General features: G+C 32.6%; 1 protein-coding gene across 6 annotated transcripts in view; it reads right to left on the reverse strand.

Annotated features, from left to right (window-relative positions):
* KANSL1L (KAT8 regulatory NSL complex subunit 1 like) overlaps positions 1-25,431 on the reverse strand; it is a 121,160-nt gene that overhangs the window by 27,756 nt on the left and 67,973 nt on the right. For all 6 annotated transcript variants that reach the window (XM_039844666.1, XM_039844661.1, XM_039844664.1 and 3 more), the window contains one exon: positions 10,338-10,542. In XM_039844666.1, coding sequence (XP_039700600.1) covers positions 10,338-10,542 — 205 coding nt within the window. The remainder of the gene's footprint in view (positions 1-10,337; positions 10,543-25,431) is intronic.

Below are 25,431 nucleotides of genomic sequence, written 5' to 3' on the forward strand. Positions count from 1 at the left end.
TCGACACCATAGTAATACAAAGAATCATTAAAGAATACTATGAACAATTATATGCCAACAAATTCAGCAATCTAAAAAAAAAATGGATACATTTCTAGAAGCATATAACCTTCCAAGGCTAAACCAAGAAGAAATGGAAAAATCTAAACAGATTGGTCACTAGCAATAAAACTGAAGTAGTAATCTAAAAAAAAAAAACTCCCAACAAACAGGATTCAACAATAGAAGGAACATACCTCAACATAATAAATGCTACATATGACAAATCCACAGCTACTATCACACTCGATAGTGAAAAGCTGAAAGCTTTTCCTTTAAGATCAGGAACAAGACAAGGGTGTTCACTATCACTACTTCTGTTAAGGAACTATAGAAATCTCTTGTGTTTCTATATAACGATAATGAATAATCAGAGGAAAAATTAAGAAAATCTCATTTACAATTACATAAAAAAGTATAATACCTAGGAATAAATTTAACCAAAGAAGTAAAAGAGCTATACTCTAAAAACTGTAAGATATTAAATAAATTGAAGAGGATATAAATAAATGCAAGGATATATCACACTCATGGATTGGAAGGACTAATATTGTTAAAATTCCCTTACTGCCTGAAGCAAAATAGATTCAACGCAATTCCTATTAAAATAACAATGGCATGCTTCTGAGAACTAGAACTAATCCTAAAATGTACATGGACCCACAAAAGATTCCAAATAGCCAAAGAAACCTTCACAAAATGGGTGGTATCACACTCCCCAATTTTATTACAAAGTGACAGTAATCAGAACAGCATTGTACTGGCATAAAAAGATATAGAGATCAATGGGTTAGAATCAAGAGCCTAGAAATAAATCCTTACAATGGGGTAAAGACAGTTTTTTCAATAAGGTGTATTGGAAAACTGGACAGATACATGCAAAAAAACTGGATCACTCTCTTAAACCATATACAAAAATAAACTCAAAATGGATTAAAGACTTAAATGTAGAACCTGAAACCATAAAACTCCAAGAAGAAAACATAGGCAGTAAACTGACATCATTTTAGCAATATCTTTTGGACTTGGACAACAACAACAAAAACAATGGGACTATATCAAACTAAAAAGTTTTTGCACAGCAAAGGAAACCACCAAGAAAACAAAAAGACAATGTACTGAATAGGAGAAGACATTCACGAATGATAAATATGATAAGGGGTTAATATCCAAAATATGTAAAGAATTCATATAACTTAACACCAATAAAAGAGATAATCCAATTAAAAAAGGGGAAGAGGACTCAAACAGATATTTCTCGAAAAAGAACATATAGATGGCCAAAAGACATATGGAATTATGTTCGACATCATAAGAGGAATAAAAATCAAAACCACAATGAGATATGGGTGAAAAAAGTGAAGAGATTAAGTGCAATTGGTAGTTGCAAAACAGTCATGGTGATATGAAGTACAGCATAGGGAATATAGTCAATAATACTGTAATAACTATATAGTGCCAGGTAGGTACTAGACTAATCGAGGGATCACTCTGTAAATTATATAAATGTCTAACCACTATGCTGTACACCTGAAACTAATAGAAAATAATGCTGAATGTCAACTCTAATTGAAAAATAAAAATTAAAAAGAAAACAATGAGATATCACCTTAGGCCTATCAGAATGGTTATCGTTGAAAAATCAACAAATAAGTGCTGGCAAGGATGTGGAGAAAAGGGAACTCTCATACACTATTGGTGGGATTGTAAATTGGTGTAGCTACTATGGAAAACAGTATAGAGATTCCTCAAAAATTTTAAAATGGAACCACTGTACAACCCAGCAATTCTACTTCTGGATATTTATCCAAAGAAAATAAAAACACTAACTCAAAAAGATACATGCACCCCCTATATTCACTGCAGGATTACTTACAATAGCTAAGATATGAAGCAACCTAAGTATTCATCAACAGATAAATGGCTAAAGCAGATATGATATACATTTACAAGGGAATATTACTCAGCCATGAAAAAGAATGAAATCTTACCATTTACAACAACATAGATGAACCAAGAGGGTATTATGCTAAGTGAATAAGACAAAAAAAGACAAATACTGTATTATTTCACTTATGTGTAGAATCTAAAAAAACAAACGAAACAAATGAATAAACGAAACAAAACCATACCCACAGTCACGAAGAACAAGCTAATGGTTGCTAAAGGGAAGAGGCAATGAAAGAGATGGGGAAGAAAAACAAACTGAGAGCATTTTCTCTAAGATCAGGAACAAGACAAGGATGCAAACTCTCACCACTCTCATTCAATATAGTATTGGAAATCCTAGCTTAGAGCAATCAGACAAGAGAAAGAAATAATAGACATCCAAACTGGGAATCAAGAAGTCAATTTGTCACTTTTTTGCAGAAGACATATTCTTTATATAGAAAATTCTAAAGACTCCACCAAAAAACTATTAGAAACAATAAACAAATATAGTAAAGTTATAAGGATATAAAAATCAATGTACAAAAATGCATTGCGTTCCATAGACTATGAAATTTCAGAAAAAGAAATGAAAAAAAAATTCCTTTTGTATTTGCAACAAAAAGAATAAAATACCTTGGAATAAAGTTAACAAAGTATGTGAAGGACCTATACATTGAAAACTACAAGACATTTTTAAAAGAAATTGCAGAAGACACAAAGAAATAGAAAGATATTCTGTGTTCATGTATTGGAAGAATCAACATAGTTAAAATGGCCATATTACCCAAAGCAATATATAGATTTAATGCAATCCCCATCAAAATCCCAATGGCATTTTTTAAATAGAACAACAACAACAACAACAAAATCACCAGTTTTATACGGAATCACAAAAGACCCCAAATAGCCAAAGCAATCCTGAGAAGAACAAGGCCAAAGGCATCACACTGCCTAACTTCAAATTATACTGCAATGTGACAATAATCAAAACAGCATGGTATTGGCAGAAAAATAGACACGCAATCCAATGGAACAGAAGCCACACACAAAAAAGTCTCAGTTAAGATGATGAAATTCAAGTCTTTAAGCCTGAGCCTAATAAGGTAATGGGGTCATTGGGAGAAGGGGGTTAAATACTTCCCTCTCAGCTGCAGACTGAAAATAGTGTTTTCAATCCACGGTTAGTTAAATCTGCAGATGCAAGATCCAGGGGATATGGAGGGCCGACTGCATATTTATTGAAAAAAAAAATCAACGTATAGGTGGACCCACACAGTTCAAACCTATGTTGTTCAAGGGTCAACTATATTTTCAGTCCTCAGTTGAAAATTCGTGTATGCAGAGGGTCAACTTAAGTTTAATGTGGATTTTTGACTGTGTAGGTATCCTTTTTCTTGAAGGGTAGTACATGTTTGTAGCTGATATCTCTATCAGTTTATTTCCTGCCTGTGAAATTTTGGGGGTCCAGCAACCTTCATTCATTTTGTCTAGTCTCTGTCCCTTTCATTCTAAGCTGGTAGTGTTTCTGTTGACCTAACATTTAAAAAAAAACCTTGTGGGTCTCCCCTGATCTTTCTGGATAACTCCATCTCTATTACTGGCTTCTGCTAGGATGGATGGCTGGACCCCAGAGTCACATGCCTAATCTATCCAGGAAAGTTTGTCCAGCTATATATCCTTGAATTCTCTTCATTTTTTGCAACAGGATGAGACTTTTCCAAATGATCAAGTTCTGTTTCCTTTCTTGCTTATCAATTCCTTCCTCGATTTATTTATTTCTTCTCATATTTTACTATAAACAGCAAGGAGAAACCAGAGTGCAAATTCCACTTTGCTCGATAATTTCCTCAGCTAAATATCCAAGAGTTCAATGCTTACAAATTATATTTTCCACTTAACAATAGAATATTATTCAACCAAATTTTCTACTATTTTATAACAAAGACCACCTTTCTTCCAGTTTCTAGTAACATTTCCTTCAGAAATCTTACCAGAAGCACTTTTTAATGCTCATATTTCTAGTAACATTCGGTTTATGACAACACATGTATTCTCTAAGATGACACAGTACCTTTGTCTTCCATCCTCCTCACTCCCTTCTGAGCTCTCATCATGACTAGGTTTTTTTTTTTTTTTTAATCATATGCCTCAAAATTCTTCCAGCTTCTATCCTTTGCCCAATTCCAAAGCCACTTCCACAATTTTAGGTATTTGTTAAAGCAGCACCCTACTTCTGGTACCAAATTCGTACGTTGTACATGTTAGTTTCCTAGAGCTGCTATAACAAGTTGTCACAAATTGGGTGGCTTAAAACCATAGAAGTTTATTTTCTCACAGTTCTGGAGGCCACAAGTCCAAAACTGAGGTGTTGCCAGAACCACACTCCCTTTGAAGTCTCTAGGGAAGAATGGTTCCTTGCCTATTTCAGCTTCTGATGGCACCTAGTATTCCTTGGCTTGTGGTAATGTATTTCCAGTCTCTGCCTCCATCCTCACATAGTCTTCTTCTCTCTCTGTGCCTCAAATCTCTTTCTCCTTTCTTTTGTAAGGACACCAGTCACAGCATTTAGGGCCCATCCCAAATCCAAAATGACCTTATCTCAAGATCCTTAACTTAATTATATCTACAAAGATCATATTTCCAAACAAGTTCGCTATATTAGTTTGCTGGGTCTGCCCTCCCAAAGTACTACAACTGCATGGTTTAAACAACAGAATTTACTGTTTCATAGTTCTGGAGGCTAGAAGTCAGATGTAGGTGTCAGCAGGATTGGTTTATTTTAAGGATGGTAGAAGAATCTGTTCCATGCCTCTCCCCTAGCTTCTGGTTTTTGCAGCCAATCTGGTGCTCATCGGTTTGAAGAATAACTCTGATCTCGGTCTTCATCTTCATATGGCATTCGCCCTGTGTGCATGCTTCTGTGTCCAAATTTCCCTTTATAAGGACACCAGAAATACTGAAGTAGGGCCTACCCTAATCACCTCTCCTTAACTAATTTACATCTGCAACCATCTTATTTCCAAATAGGCTCACATTCTGAAGTACTAGGGGTTAGGACTTCAACATATGAGTTCTGCAGGACACAATTCAACCCAAAACAGTGTTTTGCCTGCATAATTTCTGATGGAAAGTCAGCTGCAATTCTTATCCTTGTTCTTCTAAAGAAAGATGGTTTTCTCTGCCTTTTTGCAAAATTTTCTATGTCTTTGGTCTTCTGCAGTTTGAATATGTTATGCCTACTTGTTTATTTTTTGATATTTATCCTGCTTGGTGTTCTTCTGCTTGAGTTTCCTGGATATGTGGCTTGGTCTTGTCATTAACTTCAGACAATTCTCAGGTACTATTACTTCAAATATTTTTTCTGCTCCATTCTCTCTTTCATGACTCCGAGTATTTCAACTGCACCTGTGATACATCATCTGAAATTGCCCCAAAATTCTTGGATCTGCTGGGTTTTTTTTCATTCATTTTTTTTATCTTTGCGTTTCAGTTTGTAAAGTTTCTGTTAACCTGCCTAAGCTTGCTGATTCTATTCTTTCTTCAGCCATGTCCAGTCTACTAATGAGCCCATGAGGGGCATGCTTCATTTAGGTTACAGTGTTTTTGATTCATAGCATTTACTTTTGATTCTTCTCTAAGAATTTGCATTTCTCTGCTTATATTACCCATGTGTTCTTGTATGTTTTGTACTTTATTCATCAAAGGCTTTAAAATATTAATCATAGTTATTTAAGACATTTGTAACATCTTTGTCATATTTGGTTCCGATGGTTTGTCTCTTAAGAGTGTTTTTCTTAGCATGCCTAGTAATTTTCTGTTGCAAGCTGGACATGATTTATCAGGTAATAGGACCTGAAGTAAACAGACCTTTATTGGGAGGTGTTATGTTAATGTGGCTAAGAGTTGGACTATATTTAATGTCTGCTAGAGTTGTAGGTGCCAGAGGCCTCAAAATTCTGTGTCCTTGTTTTTGTCTCCCCTGTTGACTTCTGGCTTAAGTACTCCTCCTCAGAGAGAGTCTACGCCTTACAGCTGTAACCCACTGGTATTGTACTGGAGTCCTGTTGGTGTAGTGGTAAAATGTGGAGAAGAGGAAGCATATCTACTATAGCAGCATAATCTAGTGTAATCTTATGATTAAATTTCAGTCTTTTAGTGGGTCTGTGTTCTTGGTCTATTATGACCTTAACAAGTGTTTCTTATTTTCCAACCCATCCCATCTTAGGTGAGACCGAAAGGCTATAGGGGGCAGGAGTGGGAGAACTGCTCTTCTCCCAGGTGGAATAAGGCTCTGGTAAAGTCTTTACCCCTGAAGAGTAAGCCTTGGTATAGGCAATGCTCTGGGCTTACTTCATACAGGTTACCCTTCCTCTTCCAGGCCAGAGCCACCAGGGTTCCTTCTTGACTCTTCACTGTGAGAATCTAGTGAGTTGCCTAGAAGTAAAGTCCATGAAAGTATGGGGACTTCCTAAGACTGTGGCTCCCAGTTTTTCACTCTCAAGCTAGTCCACACTCAGCTTCAAGCAATTCATCAAAATTATCATTTAGGTCTTCCTACCAGTTACTTTATGGTTCCTATGGCTTCTGCTCCAGGTAAGTAGAACTTGGCTGTGACTCTCTGGATTTGCCTGTCTCTCCATATTTTGGGGTGGCAGTTTGCCCTGCATCCTCAATTCTCTGAAGGTTCATAGAAAGTCCCACTAATGTCTTTAATAGTATGATGATTTTTTTTTTGTAATTTATACATGTAGTTGTTACAATGAGAATAATGATCAGCCAATTATCTACTTACGACATGCTACCTAGCAGAGAAGACCCCCACCTCTTTCAATTGCCCTTAAATAAGCTTTTATATTCTAGTACTCTACTAGAGTTAAGTGCTATAGAAAATGATTTAAAAAATTATTTTCCCAATTCTGCCAAGAATGCTATATTGCTAGTACCATTCTAGATGCACAGGGGTTAAATTATTACACAAAATGAATGCCTTAGCCACTTTACCCCTTAATATTTTAATGTGTATTTTATAGAATAAGGATATTTCTTACATACTGCAAAACAGTTATCACATTCAAGAAATTCTTCATTAGTAAAATATTTTTATATAATGTACCATCAATAGTCCAGTTTTCTCAATTGTCCCAATAATTTTTTTCCCTCCAAAAGAATTCTGATGTAGATCATATATTAATTAGTTATCATATATCTTTTGTCTCTCTATCTTTAACAGTTCCTCAGCCTTTCTTGACTTTCATAACATTGTTTTTAAAGAATACAGCCCAGTTGCCATTTTTTGATAATTATCTTTCTGATTTTGGCTTTGTCTGATGTTTCCTCATGATTAAATTCAAGTTATGTATCCCTAGCCAGAACTACAAAGTGATACTGTATCCTTCTCACAGGCTACATTAGTTCTGATTACTCAGGCAAGGTTATTGTCTGGATCTCTACCATATATTTAAGACCGTACAAATATCCTGTTCTCATCAAAATTATAAATACTGACCCCAGATTTTTCACACATTGATGATTCTTGCCCAATCAATCTTTACTATGATTATTACAATGACTTTCTAATTTCACTGCTCATTCCACATTTATTAATCAGCATTCTATTGTATGAAAAAGTCTACCCTTTCTCTTTTTCCTTCTCTCTCTCATTCTCTCATTAGCATGGACTAATGACTTCCTATGTTTTCAATGCTTTATTACTGTCCTTAGTTATTTCAATGCTCAAATAGCCCCAAATTTGATCAGTGGAGCCTCTTCAAACTAGCTCCTTTTGATATGTCCTCATTTTTCTTTCTTTTTTTTGAACACCTCCTTTCTTTCTTTTTTTTTTGAACACCTCCTTTCTTTCTGGTAACATTAAGATGTACCAGGCTCATCTTATCCCTTCTTTTCTCCAGCCCCAGAGATCAGCCATTTCTCCACCAAAGATCTCTGGTTCTTTTCTGTAGTGCCAGACGTACTCACAGCTACTAGGAAAAGTGTGAATCTAGACCTGTCATATCCAATTTGGTAGCCATTTCCCACTTGTGGCTATTTAAATTAAAATTAATAAAAATAAAATAAATTAAAATTAAGTTCCTCAGTTGCACTAGCTACATTTCATGTGCTTGATAATTATATGTATTTAATAGTTACCATATTAGGCAGCACAGATATTTATAGAACATTCCTATCATTACAGAAAGTTCTATTGGACATTACTGTTCTAGACTTTTTCACAGGACAAATTTAGGAAACACACACATACACAGAGGCTCATAAATTCTCACTTTCCATTGTCTTTTAAATATCTTCCTATGTTCCACTATATTAATTCTTTCACACATTAAACATTTATTAAGCATAAACTATTAGACACTTACTGTTCAAGGCCCTGTAGATTCAGAAATATACATCCCTGTTCTCTAAAACCTTACAATGTAATGAGAAGACAGAAATATAAACGATTATAAAATAATGTATTGTTATTATAATAGGATGCTATATCAATATATACCCCATAGTGGGGATGTCAAGGAAGGGTTCCTGAGAGAAATGACATTTATTAAGCTTATAAAAGTAAACAACTGTTATCCTGGCAATTTAAAGATAATTGGGGGTGGAAGCATTTGCTATTCTCCATCATTTTTTTTTTCAATCTTTGTTCCAATTATTCAGTTAAAATGCTTTATCTCCCCCATGTCCTTTCAAAATTCTGTTTATCTTTCAAATCCCATCTATTATAATACATTTCGTAATATCTCTAACCAGACAAGACAACCCAAAAATATATTGTCTTTACTGATTTCAAGCACATAAAAGATTTGGTTTACTTTTATTGTTATTAATATAATGGGTAAGAACATGGACTTTGGAATTAGACTTATTACTTACTTGCTGTATGACTTTGAGCAAGCTACTTAATCTCTCTAAACCTCAATTTCAGCATCTAAAGGTGTAATTAATAATACCTCATAGTTATAAGTTTAAAGTTAAATAAAATAATGTACTGAAAATGCTTAGACTGTGACTGGAATATGAAAAATTATATGGTGTACTAGTAATAATCTTACACTTATTTCTTCATTTTCTACAAGTTTTAAATTTGTTCACACCTTTCTTGGCCAATTTTTACATTATGAAGGCATATATATACATATGAATATGTATATATATTTATATTTTAGTAACATCTAGCAAACTCCCTAAATTTTTCAAGCAGATTCCTTCCAGTCAGTATATTATTGCATATTTATATGTAAAATATTTTACATAGACAATTTTATTTATAACTATGAAATTATAAAATCAATTTAAAATATTATTTATTGCTTGTGGCAACTTTAAATAAAAATAATTAAGTATGACTTCATATATAAAAACTTTAAATGAAAATATTTTCCCATTGGGTTGATTATGTGAAATTTCTAAAAATTATGAAATGATACTTAATTACAAAAAATATTTCACATATTATTTCACATAATATGTGAACTACGAAATGGTAAAAATCAATCTATTAATAAAAACTAATTTGTCAGAAATCCACACTCCTATTTATAATTGGATTCTATAAAATCATACTTAAAATTGGTTTAAAATTGAAACAAAGCATCTTGATTTTTATAAAAATATATTTTAAATTACTTAATGTAGTACTAATCAGAAGTAATACTAAATGACAGTATCAAGAATTTTTCCTTGTCATATTATTTAAAAATATAATAGGAAAAAAGCATGTCATACAACAAGAACTAGAGGTAACTTATTTTGTCCTTCATCATAGTTTGATATGCATTCAAAGATGTATGCCTAACATTTTGCTAACAAATGAAAAATATGCTTTTCCAAATCAATGCATTTAGTGAAGTTTATTTAATTTGTAAAATGTGTAAGCATTGACATCTTAAATTGCATTGCTTATATTCTAGAAAAAGGAAATGGAACACTCACCAGGTTTAAAAAATACCAAATCTAAAAAGGAAAGCAATGTCATTTCTTCCCAAATAACTGCAGCTGTGCAGATATTTTCTTTACTAAGCAAAAAACAAATGAGGTAAAGTTATGTTTTCCTTATTATTACTCTTACCAGTAAAATTTTAAAAATCACCTTGATATGTTATTTTCCTTTAAATTAGTTTAAGCATAATAGTGGATTAAAAAATTGGAGATAGGAGAAATTTCAGAATACACTGCTACGTTTAAAAATTTATTAAATCCTATTAATATACTGTCAATACCTATCAGTCATTTATAAACTATACATTTAAAACTTTCTAGATGTAATTGTTCTGAATAATGGTGTACATTCCATATCTTTATGAAATATATAGTCAGTAAAACCTTTGTTCATGTTTTCCCAAAGGCAACCTTACCTTTGGAGTCCAATAAAAAGTAGGGCTCAATCTGTAGAGTTTTCGTTTGTGGAAACTCTGAAGTGGCCTTGTTCGAGCCGCTGTACTCATGATAGTCAAGGATGGAGATTTCAATCTTGTCCTGTCTTTTCTCCTTTTCTTACTGTGCTTCTGGTTAAGTAACCAGCTACCGGAGGAAGAGAGCTCATCTAAATTCTCTGATGCACTGAAATGCCATGAAATAATTGGGGAGTGGAAGGAATAAAACAAAACAAACAAACAAAAAAGACAAAGAAAACTAAATGTAAATTGTCTTGATCTATTATGATAGAAGAATATTAATTTTAGCTAACTTTGTGGTAACAGTTGGTGAAAGAATCAATCTTAATGAGGAATTACATATTCAAGTTGTGAAAACAGTTTCTACTTCTATTTTCTCCTGCAAAACAAATATCCCATTGGTTAGAAATGCTCATGAGTTCACTAGTACAATGTAAATGTTCATTGTAAATCCATAATTTGTGAATATTACACAGTGTTGCAAATATTTACATCAAATTATTTTTGTATGTGGTGAGATTTCATAGGAGTGTAAATTTAAAAAGGGCTGGAGTCTTATCGCTACATCATTTTTAGCTGCTCTTAAATAAGCACTACATAACATTGCAGTGGATTCTGAAACAAAAATGCAGTCCTGCTATATTGAGGAATTTTTTTAACTTCTAATGATATAGAAGTCACAATGATAAACAGATCACACAAACAACATGTGAAAAAAAGCATATTAACTTTATAATCAGTCTTAAACATTATATTTAAGTGTCAAAACATCAGAACATCAGGAGGAAGTTAATGCTCATGGCTGCATAAATTTAACTTTCTTTATACCAGTTTATTATATACAAAATAATTAAGCTTCTTAGGCACTATAACATACCAATTTCAACCTTATTTACATAGACAGAAGCTAGTCAATGTAGTATTCTAAAATCAACAAGTTAATCTCCTATATGTGATATAAAAATTCTAATCAACATAAGTTCTAAATGTGCTATCTGTTTCAAGTAGAATCAGCATTTAATAGTAAACATAAGACTTTTTTTTATAGCACTATCATTGGTTTTAAATCATATTTATTTATGGCTGCTATAAAATATTCTGTTTGCTTGTGGACAAAACAAGTAATTCAAGAATGTTTTACACAGTAATAAGAAACCAAAACTAAAGGTACCTGAATGACTTATGTTGCCAAAATGAAAGAGAATAATTAAATATGAATTCAGTGACTACCATATATATTCAACAAATACATGACGGAGTATATACTATTGGCCAGACCAATATAGGGAAAAGAGCTGATGATAACTATTTCACTGTAAAAATATTAACTTTAGTTGCAGAGAACTTTAGTCAAGAATGTTTTGTCTCAGTTAATAAACGTTCTACATATCTTCTATCTGAGAAAGGTTTAATACTACTCTCAAATTAACAGATCCAATTCATATCCTGATACTACTTTCTGTGACATATCATATGTATTACTACAGAAAACTAAGTGCATTGGTGCTAAGTAACAGTTTGCTCTTGAGAAACCATCCATGGAGCTGGGCTATCATGTCAAAGGTGAGCAGAAGGCATAGATGATAGTGAATATCAAGTTAGGCACTGAACAGGTCGGGTAGCTGGCACCGAAGCGAGTCAAGGTCAGGAAGAAGACAGGTGTCAGTAAGTAGTTGGTATCAGAGGTGATGAAGTCAGAGAGCTAGAATCCAGGAATGTAGGAGTAAATTTAGCACTAAGATTCTTCATCCAGCAACTTAGAAATACCTTTAGGCAGATTACATTGCTCTTTAAAAGTAAGGTTTTGCTTGGGTAGTGTCTAGGGAAAATGAAGAGCTCTCATTCTAGCAGCCTGAGGCACAGATGACTAACTTCTATTTACAACTCTTTAATTGTTAATGAGCTCTTAATTACCCCCTCCTCTTAGGAGGCTTAGTCCTAAAGAACATGAGCCACCATTTCCTTATTGAATAACAGTGCACAGCTTTTGAACTGGCTAGAGGCTCATAGGCTAGTTTAAAGAAAAGCTTGCCATTTATGTCAAGAGGTCCCTAACCCCCAGTCAGTGGGCAGTTAGGAACCAGGCCGCACAGCAGGAGGTGAGCTGCAGGCAGGGAGCAAAGCTTTATCTCTATCTGCAGCAGCTCCCCAGACCTAGCATCACAGCTTCAGCCCCACCTCAGACCCATCAGGCATTAGATTCTCAAAGGAGCACCGGTCCCTGGTGCCAAAAAGGTTGGGGACCACTGATTTATATCACTAAATGTTGTATTTTCAAGTTTCTAAGGTGGCTGATATTATCATAAGAAAAAAAGTTTAGTTTTACTCTTTGTTTCCCGCCGCAAACAATGCATCCTTAGATGACTACTAATACTTTCTGACTAAGAATCTTTGCAAAGTGTCATCAAAAGTTATCCTCAAATAAATGGGGGAATTTACTGAAATTGAAAGATGTGGATCTGTTTATGTTGCTACTAATCAATGTATAAAGCACATTGTTTTCATCAAAGTTAATTTGGTGCATAAACTATTTTTATACATAATTAATAAGGTTGTAAAGAATTAATCTTAAATGACAGATAAATTCACTTATTTTGCAATGTTTTATACTAAAGAGATGGTCAATCGAGGAACCTCATTAAAAAGCAGAATAAGAAAATTATGTTTCCTCAGAAGATAATGATAGAATATCTAGAAACTAAGTATTAAGTAAAAGATGAACTTAAGACAAAGAAATCATTAGTAAAGCAATATAAGCCACTATCATCGCAAGACATTCTTTAAAAAAAAAGTCATAATAATAGGGGGGGGAGTAAGAGGTGAAGAAGAAAAAAACATTTCAATAAGAGATATGTCTTAGTATTCCCACTGAGTTTTAGGTACACCTGGGAAACTCCAGAAACTCATGCAATGGGCTACTGTCAAGTACTGTCATATTATAATTATTGACAATTATCAATACATATCACTATATAATTATCTTTGGACTTTTGAAATAGCAAGCTTACAAGTGGGATAGTACCAGGGGAGGCAACAAATTGCACTTCTTTATATTTCTAACTGGAAGCTTTTGCTCAGAGACAATAAAAATCCTCCAAAGAATAGCCAAAATCCTTTGTTATAGGCAGATAGCATAATCTGGCTTTAAAATAAATTATATAATTGAGGAGGGAACAGCGAGGGTTGGTGTTTAGACTTATACCTTTCTCCAAGTGCAAGCTATTTTGTGCCAGGATTACTCTAATAGCTTTATAACTGGTCTCCCCTCATCCATATTCCCCATCCCCTCCAGTCCTTTCTATACTAATCTTTTGGGAAAACATCTAATCCTGTTATATCCTTTCCTCCCATCCCCACACTGCTTAAACTCTCTCAAAGCCTTCCCATTCCTCTTGAGAAAAAGACTTAAATTCTTAATGTAAAAGGCTCTGATCGGTCTGGCCCCTGCCATCACTCTCCTGTCTCATTTTGTAGGACACTCCCTCTTGTTCCCTGTGTTGCAACCATGCTACCTCCCTTCATTTCAAATAACTCACTCTAAAATACATGTTATTTCTTTTCCTGGAATTTTCTCACATCCTCCTTCACCTACGTAATTTCCAATAATCACTTGGCTCTCGTTGCAAATGCAAATTCCTCAGGAAAGCCCTGAGCCCTTGCATTGTCTCTCCAAAGACTATGCCAAATTCCCTTATGGGCTCTGATAGCGCTGTTCACCTTTCCTTTATAACATTGTTCATGGTGATAATTTTACATTTATTCGTATGATTATCTGATTAAAGCTGGTCATCCTTTCTAGATTGTAAGTAGTACAGAGACTGTCTGTTTTGTTTACACTTGTTTCAGAAGTTCCTGATATTTTATTAAGATACATATTTACACTGCCTTGAGTTTCATTTTAAATCTCTCTTTGGTTTATAAGTTTTAGATAGTAAGATATGATGTGTCTTATTTTATCTTACCTTATAATCAAGTATGTCCATGATAAATTGATAAGAATGAGCAGATGAGAGGTACAAGATGTTTTGATTTGTAAAAGAGAAGGCATAAATCATCTAAAACAATATTCTAATCTAAAAAGTCAAAAATGACTGAGAGCTTTAGCTAAGAAAATAATCAGCATTTACTAATAAACATAAGATCTGGTTTTTCCATAGCACTATCATTGATTTAAAATCATATCTATTTATGCCAGCTATCAAATATTCTATTTGCTGTGGAGAAAACAAGTAATTTGAGAATGTTTTACATAGTCATAAGAAACCAAAAATAAAGGTACATTGTTTAATTTCTCTAGTAGTTATTTAATAACTCCCTGAAATCACTGATTTTCTATTACAATCCTAGAACATCTTAGCAGTTTAGATATTTATCAATGATAACGATAGGCATTCAATTTGCTTTTATAGAATGTAAGTGAAAAACTTCAAGTGAATTTTTTAAACCATGTATTCCTATACTCTGATTATGAGAACCAAAGGCCTAGAAATGAGTCAACTAATCTTCCAACCTGATAATTTATTATAAATCACTACCCAAATCAACTTTTGCAAATATTATGTACTTATGACATAATTAATAAAAGATATTAGTTATGTATGTAGGGATAAATATTAACTAACTTCTTGGTGTCATTTTGGTAGTGGTAGTAATGGTGGATGGATATGGAAGAACAGTCTAATTTCAATCTTTTTCTTTTAAATACAGTGAAAGATAGTTGAAAAATTTTCATAGTAAATTATTTAAGTATTTAATAGCCTTTGCCTAAGCCAAATTGTATTTTCAGAAGAACTGAAATAAATATTATAATGCTCTACTCAAATACTTTTAGTAAATAAAGAACTTTTGGACCTAGTTTTAAATTTAGGATGTTAGAACCATAAAAGCATAGAAATGATTTTATTAAGTTATTTTTGTCTTTTATTCTCAAGGAATAGCAGAGACTAACTATTCGACACAGAATTTTAAAATGCTATTGTAGGCTAGTGGTTTAACATTTGCCCCACTTTCATCTATTCTTATATTTAAACACAGCTAAAAAAAAAGGAGAAATCAATAATGGAGAAAAGAATTAGAATGTGCTTTCTCAGAGATTATAATATCCTACCCTTCAGTTCCCCATAGACTCATATACACAAATATCCACATCCACAATACTACTTTGAACAGTGGCCTCACAAAACTTTCATGCACCAGGAACCTCAAAATGTGATCTTATTTGGAAATACAGTAGTTGCAGATATAATTAGGTAAGATGAGGTCATACTGATTAGGGTATGCCCTAAATCTAATCACTGATGTCCTTACAAGAGATACAGAGACAAAAAGGAGACCCACTCAAGGAAGAACGTCATGTGAAGACAGAGGCAGGGACTGGAGAGAGGGTTTAAAAACCGAAGGACATGGAGGACTGCCAGCAGCCACCGGAAACCAGGAAAAGCGAAGCAGCTTTCTTCCCTAGAACCTTCAGCGAAAGCATGGCCCTGCCTGACACCTTGATTTTGAACTTCTAGCCTCCAGAATTGAGATAGAGTATCTGTTATTTTAAGCCGCTTAGTTAGTGGTGATTTGTTAAAACAACACTAGGAAACTAATATATCCATAAAAATACACACCTAAGAATCATTGTTTTTCTATGATTTGTAATCTCTATTTTAAGTCTCTTCTTTTCACCAATGGGAGTTCTTTGATGAATTCAACTGATAGCAACGCAAGTAGGCAGCGACCTTTTCCAAACTTTTCCTGATGCTCGAAGTCCTGCTAATGGTTGAATTTACTATCTTTCTTCCCTTGAGATAGTTTGGAAAATGAATACATCACACACTCAGATAACTCAATGGCACTTAAGATGACAGTAACCAATTTTTAAAAAATTTTATAAAACTGGAATTATGTAAACTTACTAAAATGGCCCACTAGGGGCATTATCTATCCTCCAAATGACAAAACTAAACACCTCTCAAATGACCAATAGATCAACATCCAGGCATTATCTGGTATAGAGAAAACAGTGCCTACCTACCCCGAGCACTAAGTGGAGGAACTATACCCCTTACCCAAAAACACAAGTCTCTTCAACTCTAGCAATAAGAAAATGTGATGAAGTACACATTCTAAATAAAATGTGGTCTCTCTAAAAAAAAAAAAAATTAAGATACATACATATTCTAAAATATTAAGATATGTCTTAATGCAGCCATTAAAATGGAAAAATATTTTAAGTATAAAAAGTTTCAGATATAACATTATTAAATAAGGTATAAAAGTGCTTCCAATAGATCCCAACTATGAAAATAATGTATAAAAATGATAGGAAAGAAATACACTCTGACCAATATAAGTGATTTCCACTGTTTTCTTAGTATTTTGTGAATTTTCCAGTTTTCCTACAGTGAGCTTATATTATTTTTACAAGAAGAAAACAAAGTCATCTAAAAATTAGTCTTTTTTTTTCATTAGTGACTTCTTAAAATTTTTAAATGGGTATTTGAGAATAAAATACTTAGAAGATATAATAACCCAATGTTATATGAGCTTTGTTTAGATTCTGAATCTAACAAATTAACCATAAAAAAGATGATTTTGAAACAACTAGGGAAATTTGAAAATGGATAGAGGTTCTTGGTGCATGAAAATTTCAGGATAGTAACAAATTATGGCGAATAAGAATAATAAGCAGATGATAACATGATGGGTTAAAAAAAAGCTTTTGAAGAAATATATATTAAAATAACAGCCAAACAAATTTGCTTTTAAGAAGTCCATAAGGAAAAAAATGTGTCAAGAAGGGAAATAGCTGAAATGAGTTGGCAATACCTTGAGAACTGTTAAAGCTGGGAATATGTGGATTCATTTTTCTGTGCTTTCTACATGCCAAAGTTTTCCACAATAAAAGAGAGAAAAAGAAACCCACTATAGCAGTGCTGCCATTCCCATTTCTGGCTCTTAACTTCAAATAGACTTTTTAAAGCATAAGAACAAAGAGACTAAGAAGCCAAGTTGATAGTTTTATTTTTCTAAGAATTGAGACATAAGGTTTGTCAAACATTTCTAGCTAATATATAGTTTGAGAGATATAGTTCAGATTCTTCAATATAATCTCTAAACTGTTTTTCTGACATACGAGATATAGACAGTTTGAAATGGAGACTTTTTATTTTACTAATCTCTATTTTTGGTTTTAAAGAAAAATTTGGAAATAAAAGTTGAAAAAAAAAAAGCTATAATATTTTTAAAATCCCATTATCTAAACACAATTATGCCTTCCATTAAAATTTTGATTTATGTCCTTCGAGACTTTTTTCTATGAAATCATACTGTATAATGATTTTGTTATCTTGATTTTTTTTCCCTTAACATTCCAAAATAAGCATGTTCACAGGATTGCATACTTTCTATACACATAATTTTTTAATAGTTACATGATATTCCAACCAGTGGTTATATAACATTTAAATGTTCCTTAAATCATTAGGTTTTTGACTTATGTTAACAGAGGTAAAAAGGGAAAAGCAAGATTTTTACAAAGAAAATAATTCCTACTGGCATTAATTTAAAAACACAGTAGAGGAAGTTTTATTTCCTTATTGATGTCATTAATAACTAATGTCATTCATAGGAACCTAAATTATGTTAAAAACTCCAGCCTGGAATATGCTGCTAACAAATAATGTTTTCTCATAACTGAGAAGTGACTATTGAAAATATAATGAAGGTAAAAGAATTACTTTATTTGTGATCAGTTTGCCAGTTCAACTGCAGTTTTTCAGTTAGGATACCCAATTAAAAGAATAGCTGCATTTCATGAGATAATTACCATTAGTGGAAATAAATAGCATGGCAATGATTCACTGGAATTTAATTTCATATCATATTCTGGGACTCATTAAAGTAAAACAAACAACAACAACAATAAAAATCTTATTTTATTTCAAGTACACATTTACTTTCTCAGAGATAATACCCCATGGGGTAAATAAGGATCCATTTACAACATTTTATCTTCATTTTAAAGTATGAGATCTAAAAACCAATTACTATCTCTATCATGATAAAACATAATGCTTCATTTGTTTGAAGATTCAGTTTATTCAGTTGCTCAGTCCTGGTGACTCATTTTAGACCCTGCTGCCAAGATTAATAAAGCTAAAACAAACCACTTCTGACTTTTAGGAGATAATGCCACTAAATAATGCCACTAAATAAGAGATGGAGGTTGGGAACCAATGAATAACAAGTGGGCGAGCAAATGCCCTGGAAAATAATTAACCAAGTGAATTCACTTTAGACACTGTGAGAAAAAATCATTAAGATATTTAAAAACTGACCTTAAATTCTTTTTAAAAATTATACTAAACAGTAAGTTCTATGTGATTCACTAAAAAATCAATATACAGAATGGATGACCAAACTTTAAAAATTAAAAATTTAAATTTACTCTAACCTACTTATATACAAAAATTATAATACAATGTGACATAAAGCTAGAACACATGCTTTATTAGAAGAACTGGAACACTTCACTTATGAGATTATTTATCTGGCAATGCCAAGTATACAAAATACAGCAGACATGGCAAAAGCCTTTTAAATAACCAAAGAAAAGTCTCAGTATGTATATGCACAAAAGCTTCCTCCTGTTGCTGTTAAGAGGCCTTCTCTCTTACTAGACAATGTCTCTTACTACAGTACAGATACGTATATCGCTTTTAATTTTCTGACTTTCTAGTCCAGAGTTAATTTAGATAAGTGGAAGCACAACTTCAAGAAACGGCCAGGAGAGCAACAACTAAAATATCAATGTGACTATGAGGGAGAAGAAACAAATAAGAACAACAACAAAAAATTTTTAATGGAATGCTGATTACTTGCAAGAAATACTGAAAGATATTTCATTCATTCAACAAATACTTATGTACCCATGATGTGACTGTCACCAATCTAGATGATTATCAAAATGTAGTCAATAAGGCAGAATATTTAAAACTTCTTATTCTTATGGAGCTTATGTTTTCATCCAGGAAGCTGACTCTTATTCTAACTGTGATTCAGAAAGCTGCCTAATCACAATGCTACCAAGTGGCAGAGTTGGGACTGACTTCAGATCTGTCTGATTCCAAGTGATATTCTTAAAAATACAACTTCTTCAAAGCACTTGATCACAGTTTAAAACTACATTTATTTGTGTAATTATTCCATTGATGTCATTTTCCCAACTAGATGCTATACCACAAGGACAAAGATGCCTTCTGTTTTTGTTCCACACTGTATAGCCCCTGTGCCCAATCCAATGCCTGGCAAACTGAAGTCACTCAGGTATTTGTGAACTATAAAGTGAATTCTTTTACAGTTATACAACTACTAATTTTAATAGCCCCTGAGGATACGGTCATAGTGATGAACCTGAGTTAACAAAAACAAAATGAATTAAGTTCAGTACCATCCAAGAAAGGCAACGTGTAGTAAATTTTATTTAAATCTTCCTAACTGGTTTATTTTAAAGTTTTAAAAGTTTTAACATATACTTTTTCCCTCATACAACCATATACTGTCTCCCAGTATCTGGTATGTTTACTCTAAGACATACATTTAACTCTTAGTTAATGATCTGCTGAGCGGTAAACTATATTTTAATAGACCCAGCATATACTTTTTAAGATATAATTATGATTATAGAAATTGGTTACAGTAGAGACTGAATGACTGTCAAATGTTGGTTAGGATTTTATAAAATTTTTGGAACGAAGAGGCCTATAAATATTTGGACACCATGACCTTTAAGAACATATAAAGCAAATATATATTATTTATCATAGCAAATTACCAAGTTTCCTGTTACTGTTAAATATACTTTTTGCCTGTATCTATATTCTGCAACTTCTTTTTACTGCACTGTTATTATTAGGTCTGACATTTGTACTAATTTATACATTTCAGCTGGTATGTATGTATCTCAAAACTCATAACTGAATGAGTACTTTTCGGGTCCTAGAGGACAGTTAAAAATACACTATAGCTACTGGTCCTTTTCTTTAGCCATTCTCCATTTGCTTTTCACAAGTATATATGAACATTTTCATTAGAAAAGACAGAACAGACATCCCAGATTAAGACAGATTTGACAGATAAAAGAAGGGGCAAGGGTAATAAAATCAACAACTGGATAAGTCTTTATCACCGCAGTTTAAGGTAACGTGTTGAGATTTAATTATCTTTGTTTTCCTTTCAATGAATATCAAATTCCTACTTGTCTTAAAATTTTGATATTCTATGGTTATAGAATTATCATTCTAACAATGTGGGACTAGTCAAATTTTGCTTACAGGTTTTAGATGGATAATGTCATTTAAATGTTTTTTCAAAAACTATGATAGCCATTATATTTCTCATTATCTTTTTTTAAGTATGTAATTTGTATCCTATTTTCTTAACTTTTTTTATTGTGAAATATAAGATATGTATAGGTAAGTACATACAAAATTTATCTTATGTTTAACTTGTAAATACAAAGCAACGCCTCACCTAGTCCTCTGCTGTCCCATAACCACCATTTAGGAATATTACCAGTATCTAGGAAGCCTCCTCCCCCATGTGGACCTCCTCTTCATATTTAACTCAGAATGACTGAAAGTTAAATCCATACTTTTACTGGCCTCCTAAATAATTCAAGGACCTGAGAACAATTTAAACCCATTTACTTTCCTCCTGATCTACATGCTGTTTTTGCTATGAACTTCTTTTTAATCTCACTAAACATATTTTACTATTTTGTTTACATATACCCACATAGTTATTAACCATTTTATTGGTTCTACATTCCTACTTTCATATCAAATTATCTATCTGGGATCATCACTTTCCACTGCCTGAAGCATGGATCCTTTATGGTTATCATTCATTAAAGTCTAGTGAGTGACAAACTATTTCAGTTTTAATTTCTCTGAAAACATTTGTGTTTGACATTCACGCTTGAAAGATATTTTCTCTAGGTATAGTGTTTCTAGATAGACAATTATTTTCTTTTAACACACTGAAGATACCATTTCACTGTACTCTGGCTCCTATTATTACTCTTAAGAAGTCAGCTGTCAATTGAACTATGACTTTAATTAAGATATCTTCCTCCTCCCAGGCCCCTGAATTTAGTGTCTTTCATCAGATCAGGTAATTTTTCAGCAGATAACTCTTCAGACATTGCTTCTGCTCCATTTTCTATCTCATCTTCCAAGTCTCCAGTTAAGTCTCATGTTAGACCTGCTGATTATATTCTCTATATTTTTAAATGACTCTTCTGTGTTTTCCATTGTTTTGTCTCTTTTCCTACATTCAGGAACTTTTCTTCTAATCTATCTTCTATGTTACACATTCTTTCTTCAATTGTGTCCACACTGCTGCCAAACTCACTTGCTGTTAGTTTTTAATTTCACTATTTCTAGAGGTCTTATTTGGACTTTTTTCAAATGTGCTATGCCACTTTTATAGTTTCTTCCCTGCAGATATCTTCAAGCCTATCTTTGATTTCTAAAATCAGAATAAGTATTATTTTTTAAATAATCAGTTTGATAATTCTAATATCTGAAAACTTTATAACCTGTTTTTGCTGTTATTTTCTCCTTATTCTCACTCTTATTGCTCTGTCTCCTCATGTTTGATTATATTTGACTGTATGCTGATCATTGCCTTTGAAAAATTATTCCTGAGAATCCTGGGGCTAAGAAAGAAGATGCCTTCCTCCCAAAAGTATCTGCTTTTGCCTCTGCTATCTGAAGATACCATGTAATATTACCCACTCTAGAACCATTTTAAACTAGGGATTCTTGGAATGACTCACTGATGCAAATTTGGACTGAAAATCCATGTGAAACTCCCCACCATGGTCAGACCATCTTAAAGATACGTTTGCTTTTTTTTCTTTTTATCTTCTGCTCTGCCTCAGCACCAAGGCAAATTCAATGGTGCCCTAGGGGTGGGGAAGGGGAAACAATTTTCCTTCTGATTTACATTTACTAGAAGGTTATAGCCCTTGGAGGAGGATGGTCCCAGCTAAATATGGAGAGGATTTCATTTCATCTCTCCACCAACCATAGGCATGGCCCTGGGCTTTCCCTTTATCTCCCTCCACAAACTATTAAAACTTCACTTGATTTTTCTGGATTTGGCTTTGATTTCTCTCTTCCTCGAAAAGCTATCAAAACCTTGATTTAATTTCATTAGAATTTGGCCTTAGACAAAAGGAGATCACTGTGTTGTGCTTACTTTTCTGGATTCTTATTTTTTCTCAGCTTTTGGCTTGGAAGTATCATTAACAACATTCGCTAATTTCTCATTTTCAAAATACACAATAAGATATTCAACTTAGCAATTCCACTTCTGGGTACATATCCAAAAAATGAAAAGCAGAGACTCAACAGATATTTGTATACCCATGTTCATAGCAGCATTATGCACAATAGCCAAAAGGTAGAAGCAACCCAGATGTCTTCCAAGGATCAATGATTGAACAAAATGTGGTCTATACATAAAATAGAATATTATTCAACCTGAAAATGGAAAGGAATATTGACACATGCTACAATATGCATGAAGCTTCGCATTACACGATGTGAAATAAGCCAGTAGCAAAAGGACAAATACTGTATGATTTCACATACATGAAGTACCTAGAGTAGTCAAATTCAAAGAGACACAAAGTAGAATAGTGATTGCCAAGGACTAGGAAGAAGGAAGAATGGAGAATTATTTCTTAATGGGAGTTTCAGTTTAGAAAAAAGGAAACATTTCTGAAGATGAATGATGGTGATTGTTGCACAACAACGTAAGTGTACTTAATGCCACTGTACTTAAAAATGGTTAAAATGGTAAATTTTATGTTCACATACCAGAATTTTTTAAATTCTTATTCAAATGATGAATTTTTTTTTTTTACCTTTACATTTACTTAAATACATAGAATGAATACTATTTATATGCTTAATAGGGACACCTTCAGCAGGTGCTTTGTGGTTAAGTGTCAAGTCTGATAGTAAATAGACAAGCCCTTACTCTTGAAAAGCTTTGAGTCTGAAATATATTTTCTTTATTTATAATTATATGTGAAGAAAAAAATTACAATATATTGGAAAAAACAGCAAGATACAAGAAATAAAACTAGGCCTCATTTGGCTTTTTACTCCCAGGGTCAAGGCTCATAAATACATAAATTTCATATTGCTTCAATACAGATATCTTTAAATAAAGCTTTTTCATATATTACTATAATATAGAATTATATCTCCAGTTAATTTTCAAAAGCTATGGTAATATCTTCAAATGTGAGCAATGTAAAATAATCTGTTAAATTTATAAGATTTCACTACTATGCACTTATTTTATTAAAAAGTTCAATTAGAGAATACAGTACTTTTAAATTAAATTCTGAACTAGTTTTACCAATATCAATGAAGTACTTTTCACAATATAGTTAAGAAGTTAAAAAAAAATAAACAACTTTAGAAAACACACAAATTCCTTCTCCAGGGTGGGCTGTTTGTGCTACCATGAAAGGAGGAGGGAGGAACAAAGGGAAGATGCAGTGTTTTACTTGTCAATGTCCACCGAAACCTTTACCTAAGTCCTCCAGCTCCCTTTGCCACTCTTAACTTGAGGACAGTCACTTTATAAGCAACTGCATCTACACCCATCTTAATCTCTTTCATGCCATTCTCAAAGAACAAGTATTCTTCCACCTGCCATAAGGTCCCTTTATAACTTTGTGATATGTATTTTTACATTCTCATCTCTAGCTCTTTCCCTTCTTTTTATTTTAATAGAGATGCTTACATTCCTTCCATCTTAAAAACAAAAATACTTTACTTGATCTTCTACATCCATTTTACTATAGCCTTATAGACAGCAGCCTTGAAAGTTGGCTGGACTCCTCTCAACTTCATCTCTATCTTCTTCATCCTTATTAATCTTATTTCTCTCTCCATCATGCCACTACGCTGCTCTTGCTAAGGTCTCAATTTATAACTGACAAAACCAAGACATATTTTTCAGTATCTCTCTTTGGCATCTGACAAAACCACCAAATATATACTCTCAAAATTTTCTGCTTTCCCTTCAGAGTTGTTACTTTCTTATCTGCAATATATTCTGGTTTCTATGTTCTAAGTTAAATACATTTGTATGTTTTATAGTATATATTGTCATAAATAGAATTTTTAGAAAAATTTTAATGGGACTTAATTTCTGAATCTTTTGTTTCACATTGCAGTTTGCTGGTTACCTGGTAACAAGGCATTTAAAAAGATAGGGAATGCAGTTAGCATTAATATATTGGCTAGGCGGAAAACCAGAGGAGAGAAGGATCATTTTATAAACCATATAAATGTCTAGCCAATGTATTGTATACGTGAAACTAATAAAAAAATTTTTTAAAAAAAGAGTTATTACTTAGAGATAAATTATACATTTTAAACAATGTTTTATATGTTCTAAATTTGCTCATCTTTTTAAAGAAAAGTAGCTATATTATATTTTCTAACAAATGTTAGAAAATAAAACAATCTTTCCTTCAAGGGAAATATAATATTTTGATAATAAATGTGAAAATAAATGGTTTTTAAAAGAAATTTGTTACATAAAAAGTATTTTGAAAAAAATGTTTATTGTTGCCTAAATTAATAAATTAGTAAAAATAATAAAATTAATTAAAATACATATCGGCAACTTCAAAAAGCTGGAGAACTAATTTCTATTTGTTTTTAAATCTATCAAGCAAAGAATTTTAATAGGTGTTACACTCGTTACAAACTTTCAAAAATATACTTTCCAAGTAGTTTATCGGAACAGCTACTTGACATCAGGAAAGATAGCAATTACTACTGGATTTCAACAAGAACCTTTAAATTATTGGACAGGATTGAAAAAGTATGATTAGTAAACATAGCCAATGTTACAATTCTTTCATTTGAATCTATGTATTTTTATATGATATCTTTTTCAACTATGACAGCTATTAAAACCAAATATTCAAAAAACTGCATATAATTCCATTATTATTATATGATATTTT

Source organism: Pteropus medius, unplaced genomic scaffold (assembly GCF_902729225.1).
Source record: "Pteropus medius unplaced genomic scaffold, Ma_sr-lr_union100, whole genome shotgun sequence".
Classification (NCBI taxonomy): domain Eukaryota; kingdom Metazoa; phylum Chordata; class Mammalia; order Chiroptera; family Pteropodidae; genus Pteropus; species Pteropus medius.